General features: G+C 39.9%; 1 protein-coding gene across 13 annotated transcripts in view; it reads left to right on the top strand.

Moving 5' to 3' along the window:
* Nucleotides 1–26,349, top strand: part of FOXP1 (forkhead box P1) — a 632,214-nt gene extending 605,865 nt beyond the window's left edge. For 8 of the 13 annotated variants that reach the window (XM_030918333.1, XM_030918145.1, XM_030918197.1 and 5 more), the window contains 7 exons: nt 4,937–5,138; nt 5,243–5,322; nt 5,918–6,019; nt 10,253–10,374; nt 12,123–12,192; nt 16,829–16,995; nt 23,082–26,349. In XM_030918333.1, coding sequence (XP_030774193.1) covers nt 4,937–5,138; nt 5,243–5,322; nt 5,918–6,019; nt 10,253–10,374; nt 12,123–12,192; nt 16,829–16,995; nt 23,082–23,226 — 888 coding nt within the window. In that variant the 3' untranslated portion in view covers nt 23,227–26,349. Of the gene's footprint in view, nt 1–4,936; nt 5,139–5,242; nt 5,323–5,917; nt 6,020–10,252; nt 10,375–10,748; nt 10,919–12,122; nt 12,193–16,828; nt 16,996–23,081 lie in introns of all 13 variants that reach the window. The other 5 variants (XM_030918371.1, XM_030918286.1, XM_030918060.1 and 2 more) reach the window with 3 other exon arrangements.
* The last annotated feature ends 203 nt before the right edge of the window (nt 26,350–26,552 follow it).

Genomic DNA, 26,552 nt, shown 5'->3' with positions numbered 1-26,552 from the left:
ACAATAAGAAAAATAGGCTTTCCATCAGGAAAAGAAACCCTCCCAGTCCATTCCCTTCCTGCTCCGTGCCCCAGAAAAAATTATCTTTTAAAACCTTAACTGCAATCAGAAACACAAAGCACATATGCTTTCATTTCTAATTGATGATTACATTAATAGTTTACAATTAAGATGAATATTTCAAGATTACAGCAAAAACCCACACCATTCCCCATGTGCTCTTCTGTTCTAAGTGTGTAATTAATTTTTTTAGGGGGGCACACTTTTTTCAAAGAGGCCTTAATTAAAAGAGAAGGTTTGGTTTGAACACAGAGCCTGTTTTGAATCTTTCTTCTCCATTCTCTCTCTCTCTCTCTCTCTCTCTCTCAACTTTCCCTTTCGAAGATGGTTTCTCCTCAAGACAAGCATGTGATCATCAAACAGAAGTTTAAAAGTTAAGAAACTTCTATACTAGTTGACAAGGTTGACATTTCATTAACTTGTTGGTTCAGTCTTCAAGTGATTTTGTGTGGCAAAGCACCCTGTGTTTGGAGCGTACAGCTTTTTCTTCTTCCTTCCCTCACAGGCTACAGTCATGTTTAATTTGGAATCTGGGCTCCTTTGGCAAATTAGCAATTAGAACAATTTTGTGGGAATATGTATATGTGTCATTAGTTTTCCTGCAAATTAATAGCAAGGGCAGAGGTCAGGCAGAAATTTTCCACTTGACTGCAGCTCCTCTATTGAGACTTGGCACTTGGTTTTGGAATGGCCACAGCTGCTCTCAGCCACCCTCTTCCTCCAGGAACTGTCTTTTAATTAGTTTACCTCATAGCCATCATTACAAATATTACTGCCTCCCCTCCTCGAAATAAAATTACTGTTTCTACAAAATATTCCAGTGACATCTTGCACCACTGCACATTGATGGTGGGGTCAGTCGAATGCAGCATTTAATCATTAGATCACCTCCATCCGCGTCTCCTAATTAGAGTCCTTACAATACATTTTTATCTGGTAATTAGCTGAGATTGGCTGCTTCCTCTGTGGCTTATTAGAGACAGCCCAGCAGTGGGTGTGAATCACGGTGTCATTTGTCAAGCCTGGTAAGCCCCCTCTCTGCCCTCTTCTGGCTCAATGTTTATTCCCACTTGCTAATGTTCAAAAGCCTCCAGAAAATTCTACCTTCATCTCTTCCTTTGTGGATTGTGCTAACTTGGAGGGATTTTATTTTTCGCTGTTGACTCTTTTTTGGTAGAGAGAGTCCTACTGGTGAGATCTTGGTGGAAGCTACAAGACTCACATCCTTTTGGCGTTTGATGACGTTTTACTGTGGGGTTTGTCTATTCTTCTTAGCTGTGAACACCCAAAAAGATGGGCTTGCACTTACTGAATGAGTTTTGATTTCTGACAATGAAACTGGAACCCAGTTAACCTGGTGATCTTCCTCCCAAAACTGGAAGGGAGCATGCATGCAGGACATTTGTGTTTGTAATTTTCATTGCATCTTTAAGAAGGCCACAGTGTTTAGGGAAAAGTTCTTAAACTGAAAAGAGAAGCCAAGAAGTATAGTCAGTCCTCAGAACTGCTTTGTGGTTACTGTGTACCTTTGCCCTTTGACTGACGTATGTGTTCGATGGTAAGCCCTTCAAGGGCAGCAGTTAACTGTTTTATTCCTGTTTTTGTCATTGTAGGACTAACTGCCTTATATTTACTCAGTTACATGTGTTGAATGTCATGCATAAGCAGGGATAAAATGCTCTGCACGGAATCTTTTCCAAAAATGAGCATACAGAGAAATGAAACTGGTTAGTGTTCATTTTTCCCATTAACTAGGCATAAGATGATTATACAAAGGATCTAGAATCGTACAGGTGTTTGGTTTGACTTTGGTTCTGGGTTGGGAATATGGGCAAATTATTTAACCTTTCCAAGCCTCAGTTTGCTTATCTGTAAAGTATGAGTAATAACATCTCAGATATTAGTGGTGGTATGAGAATTAAAGGAGACCACACAGTGGCAGGTGGTTTAAAACATGATTTTTACAAATGTTACCCTTGACTTTCCAAAGTGCTCTAAGATGCTTAGGCTTAGCAGCATCTGAATTATAAAAGCTGTATATTTATGAGCGTTCGCCTTTCATGCACTAATTTCCTTGACCCTTTGCTTGGGCTGATGCTTATACGTACTGTTCCTGCACTTGGTCAGTGATTAAGGCCGGAGGTGAAGAAGAGGTCAGCCCCAACTCTTCCCCCCTTGGCTTCTCAGCTCTGCCCCATCCTGCGGCTGCTACTGTGAACTGTTCACACTTAGTTTGCAAATGTGTGTCAGAAAACCCGGTTTCCAGCACTATAGAGAAAAAGCCACTCATGGCATCTGCTCAGCTTGCTGGTGCATTTGTAAGGGCAGTGCCATCTCCATAGCTTGCTCTTCACGGACATTGTCTGTTGCTCACCGAGTCAACATTCTATGCTGAAAATAAAAAGGAAAGCACAACTCAAAGCTCACAACATTCCGTTTCCAGCACCATGTTTACATTTTTCCATTAGTATTTCTTCATGATATTTGATCTTTTTCTTCAGATTCATTGCTTTTTTATGAAACTCTCCTCAAACATATTAGAGAAGATTCTCATGGCCCCTCTTTTTTTTTTTTTTTTTAACTGAGTGTGAGTAAAGGTCGAGTCTTCCCAACATATTGGAACTCTCTTTTAATAAGTTCTTTGATTACGATCTCAGAGGAATCTCATTTTTAATACCTTCCACAAATACTGCCTTGTACTTAAGACTGACTGTAGCATGGTGAATCAGACTTGGTGAAACAGACTTACTATGGTAAGTGATTTGAAATCTGGTTTGAGAAAATGTTACCAAGTAAGCCTACTTTGCTGAAGTTTTTTGGATTTTAGGCTGGGTCTGTGTATCTGAGATAGCATATAAACAGTTATACATACGCTGAAAACAACCAAATTCTTCAGCATTGCCAGACATAAAATAACATTTCTGTTCCAACAAATTTTGGGAAAGGGTTATCCCTTTTAGTATTTGTAAGAACGGTACTTTAAGGTGAAGGTAAGAAAGATAAATTGAAACAGTGCTAATTTTTTTTTTTTTTTTTTTTTTTTTTTGGAGATAGAGTCTTACTCTGTCACCCAGGCTGGAATGCAGTGGTGTGATCTCAGCTCACTGCAACCTATGCCTCCCAGGCTCAAGCTATCCTCCCACCTCAGCCTCCTAGGTATCTGGGACTACAGGCATGTACCACCACACGTGGTTAATTTGTGTGTGTGTTTTGAAAGAGACAGAGTTTCACCATGTTCTCCAGGCTGGTTTCAAACTCCTGGACTCAAGACATCCTCCCATCTCAGCCTCCCAAGGTGCTGGGATTACAGGTGTGAGCCACCGTGCCCAGCCTGTTTTCTTCTCTTCTACTTCAAATAATACTCATTTCCTAACTTGAAGCAGATTATTTCCCATTTTATAAAACATTCAAAACTTGAAGGAAAAAAATCAAAAACCTCAGTTCCAGATCTCCCATATTCTGTAAAAGAATGTCATAATAAGGGCCGGGCACGGTGGCTCAAGCCTGTAATCCCAGCACTTTGGGAGGCCAAGATGGGCGGATCACGAGGTCAGGAGATCGAGACCATCCTGGCTAACACGGTGAAACCCCATCTCTACTAAAAAATACAAAAAACTAGCCGGGGGAGGTGGTGGGCGCCTGTAGTCCCAGCTACTTGGGAGGCTGAGGCAGGAGAATGGCGTAAACCTGGGAGGCGGAGCTTGCAGTGAGCTGAGATCCGGCCACTGCACTCCAGCCTGGGTGACAGAGCAAGACTCCGTCTCAGGCCGGGCGCGGTGGCTCAAGCCTGTAATCCCAGCACTTTGGGAGGCCGAGACGGGCGGATCACGAGGTCAGGAGATCGAGACCATCCTGGCTAACACGGTGAAACCCCGTCTCTACTAAAAAATGCAAAAAAAAAAAAAAACTAGCCGGGCGAGGTGGTGGGCGCCTGTAGTCCCAGCCACTCGGGAGGCTGAGGCAGGAGAATGGCGTAAACCCCGGAGGCGGAGCTTGCAGTGAGCTGAGATCCGGCCACTGCACTCCAGCCTGGGCGACAGAGCGAGACTCCGTCTCAAAAAAAAAAAAAAAAAAAGTCACAATAAAAAAAAAATTAACAGATCCCAAGCCTGTATTTGATAGATTTAATGAAGATTACTCATAATGCTTTTAAGATTTATTTTCTGCCAACTGATTGATAAGAAACAAATGACAGCTTGTGGGGTCAGGTCCATTTGTTTAATGTAATAGGCCACACATAGTTGCAGGATTTCTCATCATCCACGAAGCTGCACAGTGGAGCTCAGTAGGCCCTTCCTGGACTGTCCAGTATGGTAGCTACTAGCCACATGGGGCTCATTCCATTTAAATTTATTAAAGTTTAGTTTTAATAAAAAGCAAGTAAAAACAGCTCTTGGGTTGTGCTAACATATTGCAGAAAGTTCTGCTAGACACTTCAGAGCTACACCAGCGTATCCCAACTGGTGTCACCTAAAATACTCAGCTTCACTGGCATTGCTAAGGACTTCTGTCCCTCTTTGAGGTTGACGAGGCCTGATAGGCCATTAAAGCCCATAGGTGAGACATCACCATAAAAGAAATGTCTTGACTCAGACGTTCTCAAACTCACCCAGGTAGGTAACCCCTTTTTGAACGCATGTAACAGCCTTTGGAAAACAGACCGCTGCCAGAGATATCTTACACTGCATCCTAAGTGAATTCACGCAGGACTTACCTTGTGTTTCGGTTCATGACAAACATATCTACTTAGAGGAAGAGCGCTGCCCACGCATCCTCTGTGTTACTCCTGCTGGATGTGGTGCCTGGGTTTCTCTGTTTTTCTGAAGGTCTCCTAAGACGTTGTTTTTTTTTTTTTTTTTTTTTTTTTTTCTCACAGTTGAATCTGGTATCAAGTGTCACTCTCTCCAAGTCCGCATCAGAGGCTTCTCCACAGAGCTTACCTCATACTCCAACGACCCCAACCGCCCCCCTGACTCCCGTCACCCAAGGCCCCTCTGTCATCACCACCACCAGCATGCACACGGTGGGACCCATCCGCAGGCGGTACTCAGACAAATACAACGTGCCCATTTCGTCAGGTAGATATCCACGTTTTGCCTCATGTAGAGTTGTAATCTGCAATTCTTGTAGACCAGCCCCTTTTTAAAAAGCGATAATTAATAGGACAATGATTCTTATTCAGCAGATATTGCGCAGAACCAAGAATTTTATAAGAACGCAGAAGTTAGACCACCATTTACATATGCATCTTTAATTAGGCAGGTAAGTAAATAACACAGTATATGAAATTCTATCAGAAGGTATATGTGTACATGGATATACAGATGAAGTAGATTTAAAACCGTTTAGTATGCAAGCATGCTGAAACCTTTTCTATAAGGTTTTTTAAAACTGCAATATATAACATAATTGCTTTTGATTAAGTATTACAATACGATGTGATTATTAGGAAATTCATTTCACACAACAGTGAAAATGAGCCTGTTTAAAGATGGCAAGTCAATTATCACAAGCTACAGTAATCTCTGATCCCTAGAATTAATCTGAGCTCTAAATAATTACTGAGCTTTAATCAGCTAGTGAAATGTTTTGCATTTCTCTTTGATTCTGCTTTATGAATGACTACTAAATTAATATTTCTGTACGGAAACAGAAATAAAAACTCAAAACAATTAGATAATTCCATTTCGAATTTTGCTATTGAACTGTTAAATACAACCGTTAATCTTAGATCATTTTGTGAAACCTTTCTCAGGATTTAGCTCTGAATCAGAGTGATTTTATATTTTCGACAAACTGTAACGATGACTCTGCTGATTTGGTCATAAATTATCTTCTGTTACATTTTGCTTCACAGGCCATTCTCGAATCTCCAGAAAAGCAGCTAACACTAAATGAAATCTATAACTGGTTCACACGAATGTTTGCTTACTTCCGACGCAACGCGGCCACGTGGAAGGTAAGCTTTCTCAGGCCTGTTTATTCTTGGATCTTGACGTTCATAGAACAGTTTGTTGTTGATAAAATGCAGTTGTGCTATAAGGAAGCTACATTTATGTTGTTTTAATACTCTTAAAGTGTCCAATCTCTAGGTGTGTTTGATTGGGAAAATAGTGTCATTGTGGTTGAAATGCTCTGATGGAAGACTCTCATTATACCGGCATTACAGTGTGGAGGGGCCAGCCAGTAAAATGATCTCCCTCTGGTTGGAATATGTAGAGAAAAGGAGATAACACTGTCGCCCAGAAGTGGAGGTTGCCGTATTACTTGCACAAACCTCATGCCGTTAGGTATTCAACCACAGCCAATATTTGCAGAGATGTGTCTCCGGAGATGGAACCTGGAGAAATGACCAAACTTGACACAGCCCTCAATGGTTGGATAAAGAGCTCATTAACCCAATTAGTAGAGAAAGCTGTACACAAGTACTAGCACTGTTTGTAGGAGTTATTAGTGGAGAACACAATGTATTATTAAGGGGTTTTTGTTTTTAAGTCAAGAGATTTAAAACCGTTTAGTATGCAAGCATGCTGAAACCTTTTCTGTAAGGTTTTTAAAAACTGCAATAGCCAGGCACAGTGGTTCATGCCTTATAATCCCAGCACTTTGGGAAGCTGAGGCAAGAGGATCACTTGAGCCCAGGAGTTTGAGACCACCCTGGGCAACATACATAGCAAGACCCTGTCTCTAAAAAATAAAATTAAATAAATTAGCCAGGCATGGTGGCATGCACCTCTGGTCACAGCTACTCCAGAGGCAGACGTGGGAGGATTGCTTGAAGCAAGGAAGTTGAGGCTGCAGTGAGCCCTGTTCATGCCACTGCACTCCAGCCTGGGCAACAGAGCAAGACCCTGTCTCAAAGAAAAAAAAAAAAAAGGAGATTGTCCCTCATAGATATACTAAGGAAGAAAAGTAGATTTAGAACTTCATTATAATGTTATTTGCTATAAAAAACAAGTCAAATTCCATAGCTCTTTATTGGATGCCCCCAGCAGTGCTTGGAGTCGTATATGGCTTACCACATTCCCAGGTCAGCAGCTGGTTCAAAGATTCCACTGGTATTTATTCCCTTATATTAGATTGAGCCCTCACATATGTTTGGGCTTTCCCATTTTCAGGTTTCTTGGTGACTAATACTCTTGCTTATAGAAGGGGACAGGTACACTCTGTCATTTGTATTTTTGCCTTTTTTACTACCTGGAATTCTTGTAATCCCTGAAATCCAAAACATTTAGAGACATGTGATAACAAACATTTGAGGATATGCCATTAATCTAAATATGATAGGGATGTGTTATAGGATGCAAGGAAAACTTCCTTCGCTTGAAATAAATGCCTTCCTTGCTAATTTCTTAATTTTAAACTGGAGAAAAACCAAAGCAAAAAACAGAAAAATACATTTCCTCTGTTAAGTTCCTGATAAATTAGCATTTTATTTTAAAAGAAAACGAATATAAACCATAGAATTAATTCATCAACTTTACAGAGCTGTGAATATCTATTATGGCCCAAATTATCCTTTCATTTCCATTAAGACACATGGGCACCGAAAGAGAACCTATGTTCAGAATCTTCCCCTTTTTGCCTCAGCCTGCCTTGGGAGATAAAATATAAAAGGATCTTTAGCCATGAATGCTTTTAAAAATTTAGGAAGTTGAAGCATGAGGCAGACATTTTCTTCAGATTGCCTTTTATAAATAGAAATGATGAAATTTAAAAATAATTACCAGTTGTGAATATAATATTTAAGCTTAGATCTTCAGATTGAACTTTTTCATTTTGCAAACTGCAGGAAAAAGTGTCATTAATTTAACAACCTTAGATGAAGTACTTAATGACTCACAAATACGTATAATTTTCTCTACGTGTCCTTGTTTGTACCATGATCTTAGACAAAAGATGAAATGCCCAGTTAAAGTTATGGCTGAAAAGAGCTTACATATCTTTTTTTTTGAAAACTCTTGACTTCTCGTCGCTTTCTGCTTGGATGTGCAGTTTTGGAAAACAGAACTGAAGTTTTGGCTTTGTGTCTTTACTCACACGGTTATATTGCTCAACCTGATCTACAGAAATTATTTTGTCGAAAGTAGCTTTAAGACCTTTCAGTTCTGTACATTTTGATACTTATTTGAAAGCATCAGGCAGTGATTAGGATTAGTAGCAATGTTGACTTCTTTTCAAGTTATGTCTCCTAAATGTATAATGCCGTGTCTGGATTTTTAAAGGAAATTGGCTTTGTCCATTTATTTATACCACCTCAATTTTGTTCCAGTAAATAACAGTAGACCTTCTATCATATGCCTTTGGGCAATATATTTTTTTAAATGTAGCGGCTCCTGCCTGCAATCCCAGCACTTTGGGAGGCTGGAGGATCATTTTAGCCCAGGAGTTCAAGATCAGCCTGGGCAACATAGCAAGACCCCATCTCTACAAAAAAAAAAAATTAAAAATTAGGTGGGTGTGGTGACACGTGTCTCTAGTCCCAACTACTCAGAAGGCTAAGGCAGGAGGCTCGCTTGAGCCCAGGAATACAAGGCTTCAGTGAGCCATAATTGAGCCACTGCACTCCAGTCAGACAACAGAGCAAGACCTAGCCTCAATAAAAGAAAAAAGAAGACTGCTTAGACTCCAGTTTATATACAAAGAAAATTGTCCTATCAAGTATATGACATGCCAGATGTTTTCAATTTAGAGATTTTTATTTTTAAGCAAATCTATCCAATTTTTTTGAATCAGGAGTGTCCTTTGATAGTCCCCTGGGTATCTTGAACCTACCTCAATTATGCTGACATTACTCAAAAACTCTTCGGGAATTTATCCTGCGAATTCTCCTTTCAAGCAATTCATCACACCATGCATTAAAACTTGTCTCATTATCTTCTAAATATTCCATATCCGAAAAGAAAAATTATTATGTAGCTTGAATCCTCACAGCCACCAACTGTGATTGTCCAAAAACTGAAGTGCCTCTGAGAGTATCAAGATTCACCACCATTAAGGATAATTCAGGAAGGAAATACTCCGGTGGCAGAATGCGGAGGGGTGCAAAATGCTTGTGCAATAGCAGTGTTGCTGGAATTGAGTGAGGACTTTACCCAGTGTGATGTATATATCAACTTCTTAAGCCCCAATTGAGTCATCTACTATTGAGTCATCTCCTTATTCTGAATAAAAAGAAAAATTTAAGTAAATGACCTGAATCTCTTTAGAATATCTTCATGTCCAGAATTGAGTCTGGATCCATAAGTTTAACCAGGCAGGACTAAAGAAATGAAGCCTTGCTTTTTAACTGTACCCTGTAAGGGTGGGGGATTCTTCTGAAGCCCAGAGGAAAGATGAGATATTAAAAGCTCTTCTTCACCCTTGAGTTGAGATCCTCCTTTTTGATAAATTGTCGATGTTAAGGGTCTCAGCTTAGGAATGGCCAGAAAGGACTTTTAACCATAAGCAAGATGTGTCTGTAGAAACCATCAACTGCAGAAATATAGTCATTTTGCCACTGAGTATTTCACTCGTATTCCTTTGGCATTTACTCAGTTAAAATACTTGCCCATAGTTAGGGCCAACTCTCATATTCTGGAAGGTAAGACATAACATGATGATTGATTGATAGATACTGATCTCTTCTGGGGTCCGTTCACCTCCCTAGTCCTTTGACTACACAAGGCACTACTCTCAGCGGTAAAATCCACTTCAGAATTCTTCATAAGATCTCTGGAAGTTTTAAAAGCCAGAAACCATCAAGAACAAAACTGTATTTAGCAATATTAACCAAGTGTTCCTCTTTCATGGTTTGAAAGAAAAAAAAAACCCCTTTTTATGGGAGGTAGGTGGGCTTAAAAAGGGCAGTTTTATGCTTTGCATGTGTTCTTGTTTTGAAGTCACAGTAACATTTTCAGATTTGTACTCTGGAACCTATTTTGGGCTTGTATGCATATTAAAAAATATTTCTTCTGGTTAGTTATTACCAGAGACTAGACAAAAATGCCAAAGTACAATTAATTTAAAATTTTGGTTTATTTTTGCTTTTGGAAAAGACACCCTTAACCATGAGAAGGTCCTTCACGGGGGTGGCAGCTACAGCTCTTGGGGATGGTTTTACAAATGTGGACTGTTAGGCTGAATTTACTGCTGTTTTTGGAGTCTTTTCTTATAGAAAATGTAAATGTTCTCTCTTTTATACTTGCTGCAGAATGCAGTGCGTCATAATCTTAGTCTTCACAAGTGTTTTGTGCGAGTAGAAAACGTTAAAGGGGCAGTATGGACAGTGGATGAAGTAGAATTCCAAAAACGAAGGCCACAAAAGATCAGTGGGTACGTCCACCATGTTTGAACTTCTTAGCCTAGCTTGGATTGTGCTAACAAGTATAACGTAGAGGCTTTGGCTGCTAGATGGTGTTAGACCAAAGAACTGGTTTCACGTTGTCTCAGTTAAGGGAAGCAAAAAAGCATTTCATCCCTCCTGTTTTGTATACCCACCAGTCCCCCTGCCCTGCTTGCTGGTCTTTGTTGCATCACATGCTAGTAGCTTTTAGGTGGCAATGCATATTAACCCTCACAAACCATTTGCTTATGCTTATTGCATTTTATTTTCTTTTTCCTGTTCCCTGTATTGGATGTCTGTTCCGCCCCCAACCCCGTCTCCTTTTGTTGCCACTCCATCTCCTTTGCTGCTGCTCCTATCCCAGGGTGCCATTCGCACCAACCTCTCACTGCATAAGTGCTTTATCAGAGTAGAGGATGAGTTTGGGTCCTTTTGGACAGTTGATGATGAAGAGTTTAAACGTGGCCGCCATATTCAACGAGGCCGTCCTCGCAAATACTGCCCCGATGAAAACTTTGACGAGCTTGTCGCACAGTAAGAGCCTTTACTTGCTTTTGTTTTTTTTTTCTGCTGTTGCTTTGGCTTTGCATGGTTGACTCATCCCATGTAGTTTTGCATTTCACCAATAGCAGTGCCACAGCTTTCTGCAACGAAACTAAATTGTGTGATTTGTACATGTATTGCTCTCGTTTCTCTTTGGAACACCAGTGCCTTGAATAATGCTTTTTTGACGTCTTTAATGCAAATATTCATTGTATTTTGATTCAGCAGCTTACGGGGACCCTAAAACTGAATACTTGTGTTTAACCCATAATCCCCCTCTCCCCCTGCCCCGAGTAAAAAGAGAATTTTTGGTTACAGTTAAAATGTGTGTGTACTATTGGGGTAGATTTCCTATTTGTTCACTCACTATAACAATATAAATGTAATGAAGTGAATGATTAAAATGTTCCAAGCATAGGAAAGAAATAGGTTTGATTGTGTATACTTACTTTAAAGGCCACTGATAAATGTAGGTAATTGCCTACTGGGAGGCACCCTTTTCCCTCAGTATGCCCTGTATAATTTTTGAATACTTTTAACCTTACGAGGTTAGAGATTTTTCTGACAACAGTATGTTGGTTTCATTTGGTCCGTGAACGGAGATGGCAGCAAATATTCTCAGGCCCTTCCGGATTTGGCTAAGACATCCGCATATTTAGTAACACCCTTCCCCTGGCATACCCTACTCTCCATCACCTGTTGGCAATAAACGTGCCTTGTAGATGTTCCTTAAAAGCCTTCCTGCCATCCCTCTAGCAGTCACTGTAGAGTTCAAATCTCGAAGATGATTAGGAGCCAAGATTCTCTCTGCTCACGCCCAGCAGCCCCCTGCTGTGAGCTCACTGCCTTCCCCAGCACGACCTCCTAGACTGTTGCCTTCCTTTTGGAGTCTGGAGTCAGGCTAACTCCTAAAAATCTGCAGAGAGGTCTCTGGAGGAAGGACCCAAGTCTGTTATTACCTAAGCCAGAATTTTACACCTAGTTTCCTTGAATAGCGAAGTCAAACCCCAGAGGTGTGCACACACACACCCGCCCTGCAAATCAGTGACGGGGAGAAAGCCTGACTTTTCTTGGGTTTTGTTAGTGGGGTAAATTGCTGATTTGGAAGGACACCAGCAAGCTTAAAACAGAACTTAGCTAGGAACTCAGGAGTCGACTGTGTTTAACTTGGAGTTTTTATCTTTTTCTTATACAGTAACCCTTCCCTTATTAAAAACATGCAGAGCAGCCACGCCTACTGCACACCTCTCAATGCAGCTTTACAGGTAAGATTAATGGCCGTCCCGAATATGCAGCAGAGGCACAGGTCTCCCCTACTCATTTCAAAATATATTAGCCTTGCTCTAATTAGATATTAAATTTTAATTCCGTTAAACTTTTTTCTTAAGTGCACAAAGCATCGTACTCCCTGGAGGCAAACACATCGGGCTGCTTCAGCATTAGCGGGATGCTTAGCATTTTGAATATTGTGGCAAAAAAATTAAAAGTTCACTTATTAATATTTATCAGCAGTATCATAATTTCCATCCTCTTATTTCAGAATTTCACTTGAGGCAAAAATACCACAAGTGTAATTACTCTAGCACAGCTATTAATGTGCTGGATGATAGGCCACTGCGTCACATGACCTTCTATTGTTCACGGGTTTAAAGAGAAAGCAGGGCTTTGTATTTCTTCTTCTTCTTTTAAAGTCGACTTTAGCATCTTCGCTTTTGTCTGGGGTGGGGAGGATCTGGAATCTGGTTCACTTTATACAAGTAAACCATGTCTGTTTAAACAATAGAGGTGTCTAAGAAGACTCTTTAGTTTTCCTGGAGATTGATCGAGATTACATAATAATCATACGGGGTATTTATTTCCTACTGACAAACCAAGTACTTGTTACATCACCAGTGGTACCAGGAGATGAAGACGTGGGTTTTGAGCAGTAGCGAGATCACCACCCAAAAAGGAGCTAGCTACCTGAGGCAGCCCAGCTTCTAGCAAACTTTTTACTTATTGCACATTTGAGTTCTTAAATGAAGGCTACTCCAGTATCATTTCATTAAAGTACCTGGGTATAGTACTCAGGTCCCCCTCAAGAGTTCATAAGTAAGCAGTATCCTTTTGGCCAGTGGTCCTGGTTGCTTTTTCCCCTACCCAGACTGTTCTAGAAGACAGGCCAAGAGAATCTTGATAGCTTTTAAATGGCATATTCTATAGATAAATGTGACATTTGTCATCCAATACCGTTGCAGTCCTCTGCAGCATACGTTCTCAACGGGGGCTGTATCACCCCCAGATTGGTTCTGAGATACTACAATGTCTTGTGTCCTTCCAAAGGACCATAAATACATGAGCAACTACGAACATTTCTTGGGTTGAGGGTACAAAGAGAGAAACAAAAGTCTAAAAAGGGACAATAATGAAAAAAACAGTTGAGCCCTTTAGCATGATGGGAACAGGATGAGGAAGGGAGGACATACTGACAGAAGCCCTGGGCCTTGCTCTGCATTAAACGGATGTTTATTGAGCACGACTCTGTACCCTACAGGCCCAGAAGAGTCTTAAGGCTCCTGGGAATTGATGATAGGCCATTTACCCAGTTTCAGTTTGGAGGCAGATTCACTGGCCTTAGCATTTCAGTAATTATATTTATTTATTTTTAGCCTGAACCAGATTTAATAGGAGAAACTACTTTCCGCGTTTCTTTTAATTACTTGTAGTTTACACAGTAACTTTAGAAGAGTAAATGAAAGCATGCTTCGATGCCGCCACTGTAAATACCATTCATTAGTAACTTATTTTCCCTGGAGTCTTCTGAAGTGTGAATTTAAAGGCTGCTCTATCTGGAATAGTATTAAGATTACAAGCACATTTTATATTCATGAGCCGGAAAGGCAAAAAAAAAAAAAAGTGATCCTCCATCCTCTGAATTCTCTTAACTATGTGACTAATTTCAATTAGTATGCTTTGTCATTACAGAACTGTTCAGGTTTCATCTCTGAACATTTGTTTTTGGCATCGTCTTCAGTAGCCCAAAACTGTCCTGCCGTTTTCCAAGAACACTTTCTGTCCATAATGAGGCAAGGGGAATAAATTGATATAAATTCATGATTTGAGAAGTGGATTGTTTCCCTCTCTTCCACGAGTTTGGATCCCTGATCAGTAGACAGACACATAAGACAACTTTCTACTGTGCAAATTAAATAAAGATTCTGCCAGCAGGCCTTCCTTTCCATTACCGCCTATTTCCATTTTTCAAGACAAGTAAAAATAATAGTGGAACAATATCTTCAAAAAAAATTACTAGAGCAACATAATGCATGATATACAATATATAAAATAGGACAGCAGAATCCACTACAGAAATAAAACATGGGACTTGGGACAGATTGCATTATGCTCTGAAAAGTGAAGTAACTAAGGGTAACCGTAAAGCTTCGTATTTATAGACTGCCTTTCCCCTGAGGATCTCAGAGTGGTTAATGTTCCAGGAGCGAGGGTGCTTATGGACTTCTGCACCATTACTTAAGCAACTTCATTTTTTGGCAGAGGTGCCAGCTTCATATGAAACCACATGCCGTGCAAGGACCATTTCTATAATTGTCCATTTTTGTAACACACCTGCTTCTAAGTGGACATCAACTACCAAAAAAAAAAAAAAAAAAAAAAACTTCGTTAGGCATAAGCAGTTAGTGAAAATTTCTCTAACCTTTGGTGGGTTGCTCTGATCACTTGCTCAACAGAGTGTGTTCAAGAAGCCCTCTTGCGACTCAGGCACTGGGATCTCTCTGCAGCCCATTTGATCATTTTTTCAAGGAACAAGGCTGATTTTCATCACTTACATCTTTCTTGTCTGAGAACCCAGGGATCAATATAAGTGCTTGCCTTTGTATACCTTTCACTACTGTGGCGGTTGGGTCTCAGGCCATGTTCTGTGATCCAATCCCAATCAGTAATGGCCTTGACCTAGAATACTTTGAGAGCCAAAGAGAATAAATACTCATCCCAAGAAGGTTGCCTTCTCTAGAGGATGACCAACTCATCCCAACAAACACGTTCATATCAGCATTTCAATTTTGTCTTCACAATTTTTGACCAGGGAAGTTGCTAAAATAAGCTAGCAGCAGCCCCACTTTTGCCACATTCTGACCTTGGAGTAGTGAAATTTATCTTGTGAGAGCTTATCTTATGGTATTTCCAGTGGAAAGACAGTTGGCAGAATTTCTGTGACAGAGAGGTGTGACCACTGTTGTCTCAGATAAAAGCGGTTAAGATGCTTGTCCAACTGCAGTTGGCAAAAAAAAAAAAAAAAAAAAGTTCTGGCAACTGCTCTGCCAAAAAAAAAAAAAAAAAAAAAGAAAGAAAAAAGGCTTTATTGCAATTATAAAAGAGCTGTTGGAAAAAGTACTTGATTCAAGTTATTGGACACACTGTAGGAGAGTGTGGAATGTTCAGATTTGCTTTTCATCAAAGTGAGTTTACCGCATTTGAAAATAAAAACAGGATTGTACCCCTACTTTTAAAAAGAAGACAGTTACATACATTTACAAGTAGAGGGAAGGAAAAGCTGTGGGCTTACGGAGGGCCAAGCTTTGAAATAGTCCATTATCCAAAGCTGTGACTGGTGAGTATGCACAGGACTTCTAACACTGGGCTTGCACCTAAAAAGCCCTGGCTTTGGGGTTTGTATAGTGAGTGAGGCTGCGATTGTCATACTAGCCAGACAGACTTCTGAAGCCTGGCTTTGCACTCTTTTGGCTTTTACTTTCTCTCTAGACCCAGGATTTCTAGAATAGTTTGGACTCTTGTATGCCTGGCCAGTGGAAGTCACTATGCCGGATCATCTTGTGATTGCACTTTTTTTCCCATTAGGATGGAAAAGCAGGCATAGTCTAGTCTGCAAGAGGACAGTTGTGATACATCTTGGTTTAATTACAGCTGCCAGTTTTTGAAAGTGTCCTCTTTGATAAAATGAAAAGTCAATGGGTCGTAATCACCACCCGGATGAAACGAATATGGGTACTTTAGTCCAGTTCTGTATGTAACCAGTGTGTGCATTTCAGACTTGGTGTCCCTTTTATTCAAATGCAGTATAACAGGAAGTGAGTAATATCCTACCTATCCTAAATAAAGTGTAGGATTTCTTCTTTTTTATTTCCCCACTTTTTTGCTGACACTCAACGTGGAGTGACTTTGTAACCTTTGATATTGATGTACTTAGGCACCAAAAATAAATATGATTTAGAGCTTCCTTTTGCCAGAGCTCTTTAGTCCTAAAATCCTAGGCAGTTGGTCGGACTCTGAAACATTACGTGGTGTTTCCTTCAGCCAGTTATCTCAAACTCCGCTAAACAGATTCAGAAATCATTAAAACAGAAATGATGGGAGGAGATAAAAAATTGATTCCAATTCTATAATCTCTTCCTTTTCTATAGGATCTAAGAGGTGAATGTTTATGGAAGTTCTCATAAGTTTGAGCGATGCGGCCAGAATAATCTGATCAAAATCTCTAATATCCAATACTGGAGTCATCAAAATGGATAAAGAAATAAAAATTCCATTATACTTCACTGTGATCTGGAAATATTCAGCTCCTCTTAAAAACGCATCCGACATAAACCTCATATTCGAAAGCCTGTCTAAACCATGTGACTACCAAGCAGGACCAAATTGAGTCCCTCCTACCCAAAGGCGCTTTGATCCCCCTGGCCCCCAGTTAGCTCTTCAAAACCAAGCTTGGGACAGGTGCCACGAGTCATTTTTAAAGCAAAATCTTTCAACACCTCTTAGAAACTTGTATTTGCCAGCCATGCTACAATTAACTCCAACTGAAGATTATCGAGTACACCCATAATTAGTAGTTTCCTCGTCTTACATACCCTGTGTCTTCATAAATTTTCTCTTGGTTGATGACAGGCTTCAATGGCTGAGAATAGTATACCTCTATACACTACCGCTTCCATGGGAAATCCCACTCTGGGCAACTTAGCCAGCGCAATACGGGAAGAGCTGAATGGGGCAATGGAGCATACCAACAGCAACGAGAGTGACAGCAGTCCAGGCAGATCTCCTATGCAAGCCGTGTGAGTATGGTCCACCCGAAAGGTCTTTGCTTTCACACCCTAGTCTCCCTAGGTACGCACAGGGAGACGTCTCTTTCTCTGGGCTTTATATACCTTTTCTGTAATTTCTGATATCCCAGAACCAAGCTAGAAGTTTGTACTTCCAGAAATGTTCAGCTTGGTTAGTGCATAAAAGGACTATTTGCTAACTTTCCCATAAAAGCAATTCCCAGCAGTAAAATGGGAAACAGATTGGCTTTTGTTCCTCTGCTTTATCACATCTCAGGCCATTATTTAAGCCACACTACTTTTTCCTCCTCAAATTAATATGCATCCCTATGAAAAAGTGTGCAGTTTGTTCAACTTTCGGGCATGTTGACCCAGCTGAGAGAAAAAGATGCTTGTTTACTTGGTGGTGCGATAACCACGAACACGACGCCACAGCATTATTACCAACCATTAATGATGGCACAAATGAAAGGCGGCATGATTTATAGATTGCTCTTAAAATATCAAAAGGAAAATTAATAGGAGCATTATAGCAGCAGACGGCAGTATAATGAGTGCACATATAACTGAATGAAGTGATGGGCGATGGTTGCCCATGCTGAATGTGAATGGAACCAGGACTGCAAACTGCAGGAAAGGCGGAGACCAGGAGGCTGTGCTGCCCCTGTGAGCGGGTGATGGGAGAAAACTTGGTGTAACTATAACCCCCTCTCTCCCAGGAAAAGTTTTCAAACAGAGCAAAGAAACCACATTACTCCAAATGATTGGCTTTGCAGGAGATGCTGGCGAATGACAGGCTCTCCCTTTTAGTGAGTTTCTTCAAAACTGTTGCCTACTTTAAGGTACTAACCCATTTCGTGTTTGCAATACTGTCAGTTCCTAGAATAGGCTGCTTGTCTACACATGACCTCTGAATTACTGACCAACATCTTATTTTAAGATAATTTGAGTGATACGAATGGAAAATAGGACCTGTAACAATTAGGAGCAGATGGAATTGGCATCTAATGACAAAGAAAAAAGTGTTATCTGCCAGCATAATTTGGAGGGTATGGGGAAATCTGAAATTTGATTTTCTAGCATTTGAATTTCATCTCCACAGCACTTCAAAAAGGATCTTTACCATCCTTTGCGGATATGGAAATAATCATTTTTAATTTATATGAACAGTATCTTAGCATTTACTTCACAGCATTTTAAGAATGTGTTTATCTTTCACACTGATGCTGCTATATTTCATCCTTTCCAAAGCAACTTAGTGTTTCCGACTTTCTTGTTATCACATTCGTATTCATCTTAAATCATTGTCATGACAGGAGTATTTACTTAGATACTAACGAAGTTCAGAACAAACGTAAATTGGTGTAAGCTACTGCAAGAAACACTCATTAGAGCAAAAATGTCTGAAGTTATTGAAGTGATACTATTTCTCATAATCTGTACGAACTCCAAGTTTTTGTTGACATATATTCCTATTATTTAGTATAAAGAAACACTAAAACAGAAAGATATTTGGATGCAAGCCACAGGCACCAGTTCAGAGTGATGCTAATTTTGCTGTACGAAAGACAGTCACTGCAGGGTTAATTTGTTTAACAAATTTGAATTACCCAAACTATGTTTTACAATAGTCTTTGTGATTTTTGATGAAATAAAGGTTTCAACTATTTTTTACGAGAAACCCTACATAAAAATGTCAAAATGTGTTGCTCAAATCTCACAGGTTTGTGCTGTTTGCTAAATGTAATTATATGTCAACAGCAGATTCCCTGCGCCTGCTATCTGTGTCATAGACTGTTACTCTTTTTGACCTCATATTTCCATTAAGGGAATTCTGTAATGACAAGAGTTTCCATTCTTGTCCAATATGCATTACCCTGCTATGATGCAAATTGTTTTTCAACTGTTCCAGTCTATTGGAATAAATCAAGCCATAAACTTTACGGCACGGCTTGAAGGACCTTGTTAGGAAGGCAGCCTAGCTAATATTGAGTGTTGAAACAGAACTCTTCATTCTTACCCTTTCTGTGACACTCAGATACCACTACATTTCATTCCTCCTTTGAAACACTAGAAAGTGGTCACATAATTATGGCTTTGGGGCATTATACTTTTATCCTGATAGACGCTAAAGGAGCTACAAAGCAAAATACTCTATGCTGTGCAGACACCCCCAGAACACAATGCCTTTAAACACCAGTCAGCTTTATTTTAAAACTCTTGTGTTCCCAGAGTGGCTAAACAAAGGAATTACTCAGATGTAAGGAGAAGGGAAATGTGTGGTTTTGCACACAATTTTTCAGTGGTAGCCCTTTCGGAAGTAGGAGTTGGAGAGAAAGGGTGGGGGCAGTGTCTGCAAGGAGAGGAAGGTGCATCATACACAGCCCTAACTTCTAGAAGATGCGGTGAGTGTATGTGAAGTGTAGTGTCTTCAGTAGTCTGCATCACATCTCAAATGTATCTTTCATGGAATCCCATCCTCTTTTTATTCTTTGAAGTACTGTGTGTGCCTGTGCTACACCTTTGCCACACCCCAGGGGTATCTGGCGGTACCAAGAAGTGTCCTGAAACCGGATTTCATTTCTCTAAAGTTTCGAAACCTTGCCGTCTAACTCTGCATGAGGCACTGGGAGTCGAGCCAGCAGGCATGACAGGATCATTACCTGTGTCTTCTGGATAGAAAACAACCCTCATGAATTTTGGCTACCAGTTTAGGGGGAAAGCTTTTTTTTTGTTTGTTTACTTCTACAGCTTTTAAAATTGATACTTCGTAACTACATATTTTGGGGGTACATGTGTTATTTTGATACATGTATACATTGTGTAATGATCAAATGAGGATAATTGGGTAAACAAAACATTCTCTGATGTTGTGAACTGTGTTTTGTGGGGCTTTACATGTATATGATTTTTTGGGTAAGATTAGCACAATATTGGTCAAAGTCTAAAATTATACAGTAAGAACTTCATTAAGGTGGAGATGGTTCTATTTCTTCTAGGGGTCCCCATCCTCCTTCCCCCTCCCCAAGGTCTTATATGATCTTACATTCTTCTATCATTCAATTCTGGGTTGTAAACATGAAAAGATTGATAGATCTGATAAGAAAGTAGGAAAATGTTGGTTTGGAAAACAACATGTGAACCTCAATCAGCATATAGCTAAAACATAAATTTCTCAACAATGAAAGTTTGAAGCAGAAACATTAGGAAATGTTCACCATTGTCAGTAATCTGAGAAACACAATTTAAGGTAACCTGAGCTTACCTTATTTATACCTGCTAAGCAACAAAATATTTTTTACAAATAATGCTTGCTGCTGATGAGATTGAGTTTAAATTGATAGCCCCTTTGGAAGTTAATATCACAATAAATCACAGGAACCATAAAGATGTTTTGGCCTTTGCTCTAACAATTCCATTCTTAGAAATTTATCCTAAGGAGGTCAATCAGCAGAAGTAGAGTAGAAAGATTAATGGATAAAAATGGTCATTGCATTATACAAACAGTAAAAGAGAAAGAAAAAAGATGATCCTAAAATGCCTAGTATTCAGAAACTGACATATGTCAACACAGTGGAATCTCATCTAGCCATAAACATTATAAATTGTAAAGCTAGGAAAATTTAAAAAATAGCATTCCTGCTGAATTTACAATATTTAAAAATATGACACCAAATGGAAAGAGATTGGCAAAAAATAAGAAAACTGGCCTTAACTAAGGGTGTGTGTTTTTTTAAGGAATAATCAGTATACCTAATTCTTCCTAAAAGAATGTAGGGTATCCTAGCAAAGCTGGTTCACAAGTGTGACATGCAGTCACACAGGATCTCATGCCTAAAAGGATACTTGCACTTGATTTTATGTGTTCTTTTCATTACCTTTTTATTTAGGGATGGGGATCTTACTGTTATCACCCAGGCTGGACTCGAACTCCTGGGCTCAAGTGATCACCCTACCTTAGCCTCCCAAATAACTTGGACCACAGGCACACACCACCATACCTGGTATGCACTTGCTTTAATGCCATTTCTGTCTTGAAATTGTAATTTTTGAGCCAAGGACCCCAGATTGTCATTTTGCACTGGGCTTCCAGAATTATGCAGCCAGTCCTAATTCTTACTGCGGAAACACTAATGCAGCCATTTAAAAAAAAATCCCTATTCATAATGCTTAATACAGACTGCTGGAAGGCTGACTCCCATGCAGCCTTCCTTGCACTGATGTACAACTGTTTCTCTGAAATAAAAATATCCGGCCAGCCATGGTGTCTCGCACCTGTAATCCTAGCACGTTGGGAGGCCGAGGCGGGTGGATCACTTGAGGTCAGGAATTCAAGACCAGCCTCACCAACATGGTGAAACCTCATCTGTACTAAAAATACAAAAGTTAGCCAGGTGTGATGGTGGGCCCCTATAATCCCAGCTACTTGGGAGACTGAGCCAGAAGACTTGCTTGAGCCTTGGGAGGTGGAGGTTGCAGTGAGCCGAGATCCTGCCACTGCACTCCAGCCTGGGTGACAGAGCACGACTGTCTCAATAAATAAATAATGAATGAAATAGATGGAGAGCCATACATAAAATGTAATGTAATGCAACTTTGCTATATTTTATTCTGCAAATAGTTTTTAAGAATAAAGGAATTATTTTGTAAAGCTGTTTATCTAACATCTAGCCCAACCAAATGCTCTCTCTCGACTGTGCTGATTTTATAGTCAATTGATTCTGAAGGTTCCTGTCTTCGAGGGCAGTCCAAAACACTCCTCTGTTTGTTTTTAAATGGTTCAAGGGGCCTTTGGGGTTTGCATACAGCATTAATTATTTAGGAAGCCAACCATCCCCATTACCACCTCTTATTACTAATACTTGATAATGTCAGTTTAAAAATCTTCCCTTCTGCAGCCTGTCCCAGAGATGGGACCGTTTTAACTTGAATGATTCTTTTACATATCAAAAGGCCCTGCAACAGAAAGTTATTTGTATTTGCAAAGGATCAGTTGTAAATATGATTTACGAACAACATTTCTCAATTGTTATCCGAGTGGTTTTGTGTGATCACCCCAGTCCCCTTAGGGTGAACCATGCGCTGGTCCATAATGAGAAAGTTGGCAGATCTCATCGCAACCACACGCATCCCAGTGGCTGCTACCAGCCAGGCCTCATGTTTTGCCTTGTTTACAACTGACAGCGTTATTATTCTGATTGGGGCTCTGCTTTCTTATCATATTGTTGTGTTGAGCGAGCCTTTTCCTCTCCATTTGTGTTTCCTGGCAGGGCTTTTCTTGCCTTATTGACAGTTTGTAAAAATATGCATTAATTTGGAGTTTCAAGCATGTATCATGGTGTCTCTTTGCTGTGTTTGCTTGAAGTTGATTAATGATAGAACCTCGCTTCGGGTCGTCCTCTGGAGAGTTCTTTCACAGGTTCTGCATGTTAACTAGCAAAGCAGAACACACAGCAAGCCATGATTAGCCCAGCCTCCTCTGCTCAGTGGTCCCCACAAACTGCCGTTGCATCACAGATTCTTATTTCATGTAATTATTTGAAGATCAGTATTCATCCACCCAGGATGCCACTATGGGACCTGTTATCTGGTACTCAAAGTGTGGTTCTAGGACCAGCGGCATCACCTAGGAGCTTGTTAGAGATGCAGAGTCTCAGGCCCCACCCTACTCCTGAATCACACACTGCATTTCAACAAGGCCCACAGGTGACTGCAGCATGCATCAAAGTATGAGAAATGCCACCAGGGAGGAGAGGCCCGCACCTGTCCAGAGACTAGTGACTCAGAGCAGCACTACCCAAGAGAACTTTATGCAGTGATCCAAATGTTCTGTCTCTGTGCTGGCCAGAATTAACCGCTAGTCACATGGGGCCTTTGAACATGTCAAATGCAGCTAACACAACTCAGAAACTGAATTTTAAATTGTAGTAAGATTTCGTTCGTTTCAATGTAAAGAGCCACGTGTGGCTAAAGGCGACAATACTGGACAGAGTTCTAGTTCTACAGTGAGGCTTTTCTATTGCCCCAAACTTTTCAGTGCACCTGAGCTGCAATGGGCTGGGAAGTACCTTCACTGAACCTCTGCATATTTATTCCAGGCATCCTGTACACGTCAAAGAAGAGCCCCTCGATCCAGAGGAAGCTGAAGGGCCCCTGTCCTTAGTGACAACAGCCAACCACAGTCCAGATTTTGACCATGACAGAGATTACGAAGATGAACCAGTAAACGAGGACATGGAGTGAATATCGGGGCGGGCCAACCCCGAGAGTGAAGATTGGAAAAAGGAAAAAACAAAACAAAACACGTCAAAAGTTAGCAGTGAAATTGTTCTCCATTTGTTGTACAGTCTGGAGGATTTTCACTACATTTTGACAACTCTGAAATGTGTTAACTCTTAGTGCCATCAAGAACCCCATTTGGGAGTATTTTTGATTTTTCTACTTTTTGTTGAAAAAAGGAATTTGTACTCTGTGCATTGGATGGACTTGTTTGGTACTTGGGATTTTCCTCTCTTAACCGTCAACATCAGTGTTGTAAATTTGCTAAACTGATTCACTTTTAGCAGCAGACTTTGAACTGCAGTCCTGCCAGCGTTGGACACTGAGGACGCCCGACGGAGCTTGTGCACCTAAGCTGCAGACCAAGCCTTTGCCCAGAATTTAAGGATTCCAATGGACGACCTATTTGCACAGTACTGCATGTTGATTATCACTGCCTTTACTCCTTTTTTTTTTTTTTTTTTTTTGCTTCCAGTTGGGATGGGGAAGGCCTTTGTGTGTGTATTGGGGGGAGGGGTTAAAAAATAATTATCCCAAACTTTTTAATGTATTGCTTTTTTTTTTTTCTTCTACTATACCATTTTAAGTTCTGACCTCAGGCCTCCATTTGGGCCGATGGCCTCTTGGAGGCTTAAAGTTTTCTGTACCTTGTGATGAATGTTAATAGGTGTTTTTATTATACAAAGCTGAATGTCATTTCTCGTTTGTAGCTTTCTGTCACTCATTCCATCTTCCTTCAGACATCACCATGTTTCTCTAAAGTCAGAAAACATTCCGTTTTGGTCTTTTTCAAAAAGGTCCCAAATGCTGCACTCTACACATGAAGGCCCTCTCACACAGACGTGACGTCCTGCCAGAAAGAGAATGAATGACAGAAAAAAAAGAGAGAGAGAGACATACTCTAGGAACAATGCCGATTCATTCCACGCAGCAGTATTGGGGGTGGCTGGGGGAAGGGTGTTTTGGATTTTCTGGGGTTTTTTTGTGTTTTTTTTTTTTTTTTTTTTTTTTTTGCAGCAACCATCATTCTTAATAAATGCCACCACATTTCTACCAGCACAAGGAAACATAGGCAGCACTGAAAAAAAAATTTTTTTTAAACTAATAGTAATTAGACTGACAATATGGCCTTGGAAGGCTCTCCCTTGTGGAACCAAGTTGCCATGGGCCTTGGGCCCTCTGTGATAACAAGTGTGGGTTGGTTTTGTTTGCAAAATGGCCAAAACCCCGGTTTCCCTGAGCAGCTGCCCTGAAAGTAGGGGTGGCAGCGGCGCTGAGTTTATACATTAGTTCAAACCTACTTGGTGGCATTAAACGGTTTGAATGCAAATTCGATTTCAGATGGAACTTGTTAAGGGAGTTAATGAGGACTGAGTTCAGCAAATGCTAAAGTGTTAATTTCAAATATGCAAATTTGGTACTGCAGTTTGTTATGCAATATTATGTCACCAACCCAGTATCACAAAAACTCATAGAAGATACCATGTAGGCCCTGGGCTTTGGGGGTCCCAAACATGGTATGCAGAATGTGATGGTTACAGGTCAGTACAACCTCAGTCCTTAGCACCCCTCCACACTTCCACTCTGCACCCACTTTCCTGTCATTTATTTATATAGGACTATAGTTTTTTTTTAGTTTGAGAGCCTTTCGAAGCTTAATTTATATTCTTTGTACCTTTTTTTCTAAAATTACCAAAGATATTACACAAAGGTAAATTATGTTCTCTGTTTTATGCTTTATCTGATGAAGCCAAATATCCTCTTATTGTTGATCAAAGGAGGCAAAAGAATTTAGAGGCAAATGACAAGCGATAGGCTATTGCAACCTGAGAAAGAGAACTGCTCCTTCATCGTAAATTTAGAAGACCAAGTAGATAATCGAACCAAAGTTGTTACTTTTTTCTAGTATTTTTCCTTTTACTTTTTGTGTACCTCGACAGAGACCAAAACTCATTCTCTTAAAGAGATTTTATGGGACTACTGCAGATAAAAATAGGACACGATATTAAAGGAGCTACAGAAGGAAGGGAGTCCCATCTCAAAAAAAATGAATGTATGCCACTGCAATTTAGAGTATCCAATAAAGGAGACAGTTTAGAGTCAGAACAGAAAAGCTTCCATAATTGAACTAGATCACATAATAATATTTCTAGAAGAAAAGATGTTTTTAGATTGTATGCCACTTTTGTTTAAGAACTGTGCTGTGATCACTGTATTAATTTTGGTTTATCTTGGCATATATCCTTCAGTTTGTTTTTATTTTTAATTTTTCCTTTTTTTCCGAGTAGGCTTTGGTCAGCATTTTTCATTTAAAGAAAAGTAACACTCCCATCCACTCATAAGCTTGGTACAAAAACTTCTCTGGCAGTTACTTTTGAAGCTTCACTCTGCTTTCTGTATAAAGGGCAGTCTGTGGTCACGCAAGACTTAAAAAAAAAAAAAAAAAAAAAAAAAAAAAAAAAAAAAAAACTTTTCCAGGCAGCTTCATGATGTGCAGGCAGTAGCCAGACAGGGTCATGGGAAGGGGGCCCTGTGCTTCTAAACTGAGTGGTTGCTGGTTAGTTTGGTATTCAAAAGAGGATAAAAATCTGGTAGATTAGTTCATTCTCAGCATGTGTAGCTAGACATGAGTAAAGATAACAGCATGAGAAACTGTTAGTACGCATACCTCAGTTCAAACCTTTAGGGAATGATTAAAATTAAAAAAAAAAAAAAACATTTCACTCAGTTGCACTTAGTCGTATGTCTTGCATGCTTAGTCTAAAGACTGTAGCAAAAAAAAAAAAAGAAAGAAAAATTAGATTTTACGTATCTTTGCAGGTATCACAGCCTTGCAGAAGAACCAACTGAAAAAAAAATTCTCAGGCTTTACAGCAAGCAAACTTCACTATGATTTTTACAATTCCGATTCTGTATCCCCTGGGGGTTATCCCAGTTGCTTCTTTAGGATGGGGTTTATTATGTTGTACATATATCCCGATGTGTCTGTGTGAATCTTTGTCTTTTTTGGGGGAGGGCAGAGGGCGGTTCTTTTTTTAGATATTGTTCCTAAAAAGGAATAAATGCATACACCTGTTTGTCAAAACACCTTTGCTTTTTGTGCAACTGCTTTATATTAACGATACTAAAAAAAAAAAAAGCTTTGGAAAAAAAACTACTGTATGTAATGGAATTGCAGAATATGCTGCACATGTATTTTATTTAGTTATCCTTGCTTTAAGAATATTGGATGACATTTCCTGACATGTGGGAGGGAGAAACTCCCTAACTTTTTTTTTTCTGCTTTTAAA

This window comes from Rhinopithecus roxellana, chromosome 1 (genome assembly GCF_007565055.1).
Source record: "Rhinopithecus roxellana isolate Shanxi Qingling chromosome 1, ASM756505v1, whole genome shotgun sequence".
Lineage (NCBI taxonomy): Eukaryota > Metazoa > Chordata > Mammalia > Primates > Cercopithecidae > Rhinopithecus > Rhinopithecus roxellana.
The sequence above is the reverse complement of the archived record's forward strand: the minus strand, read 5'-3'. Positions and strand labels throughout refer to the sequence as shown.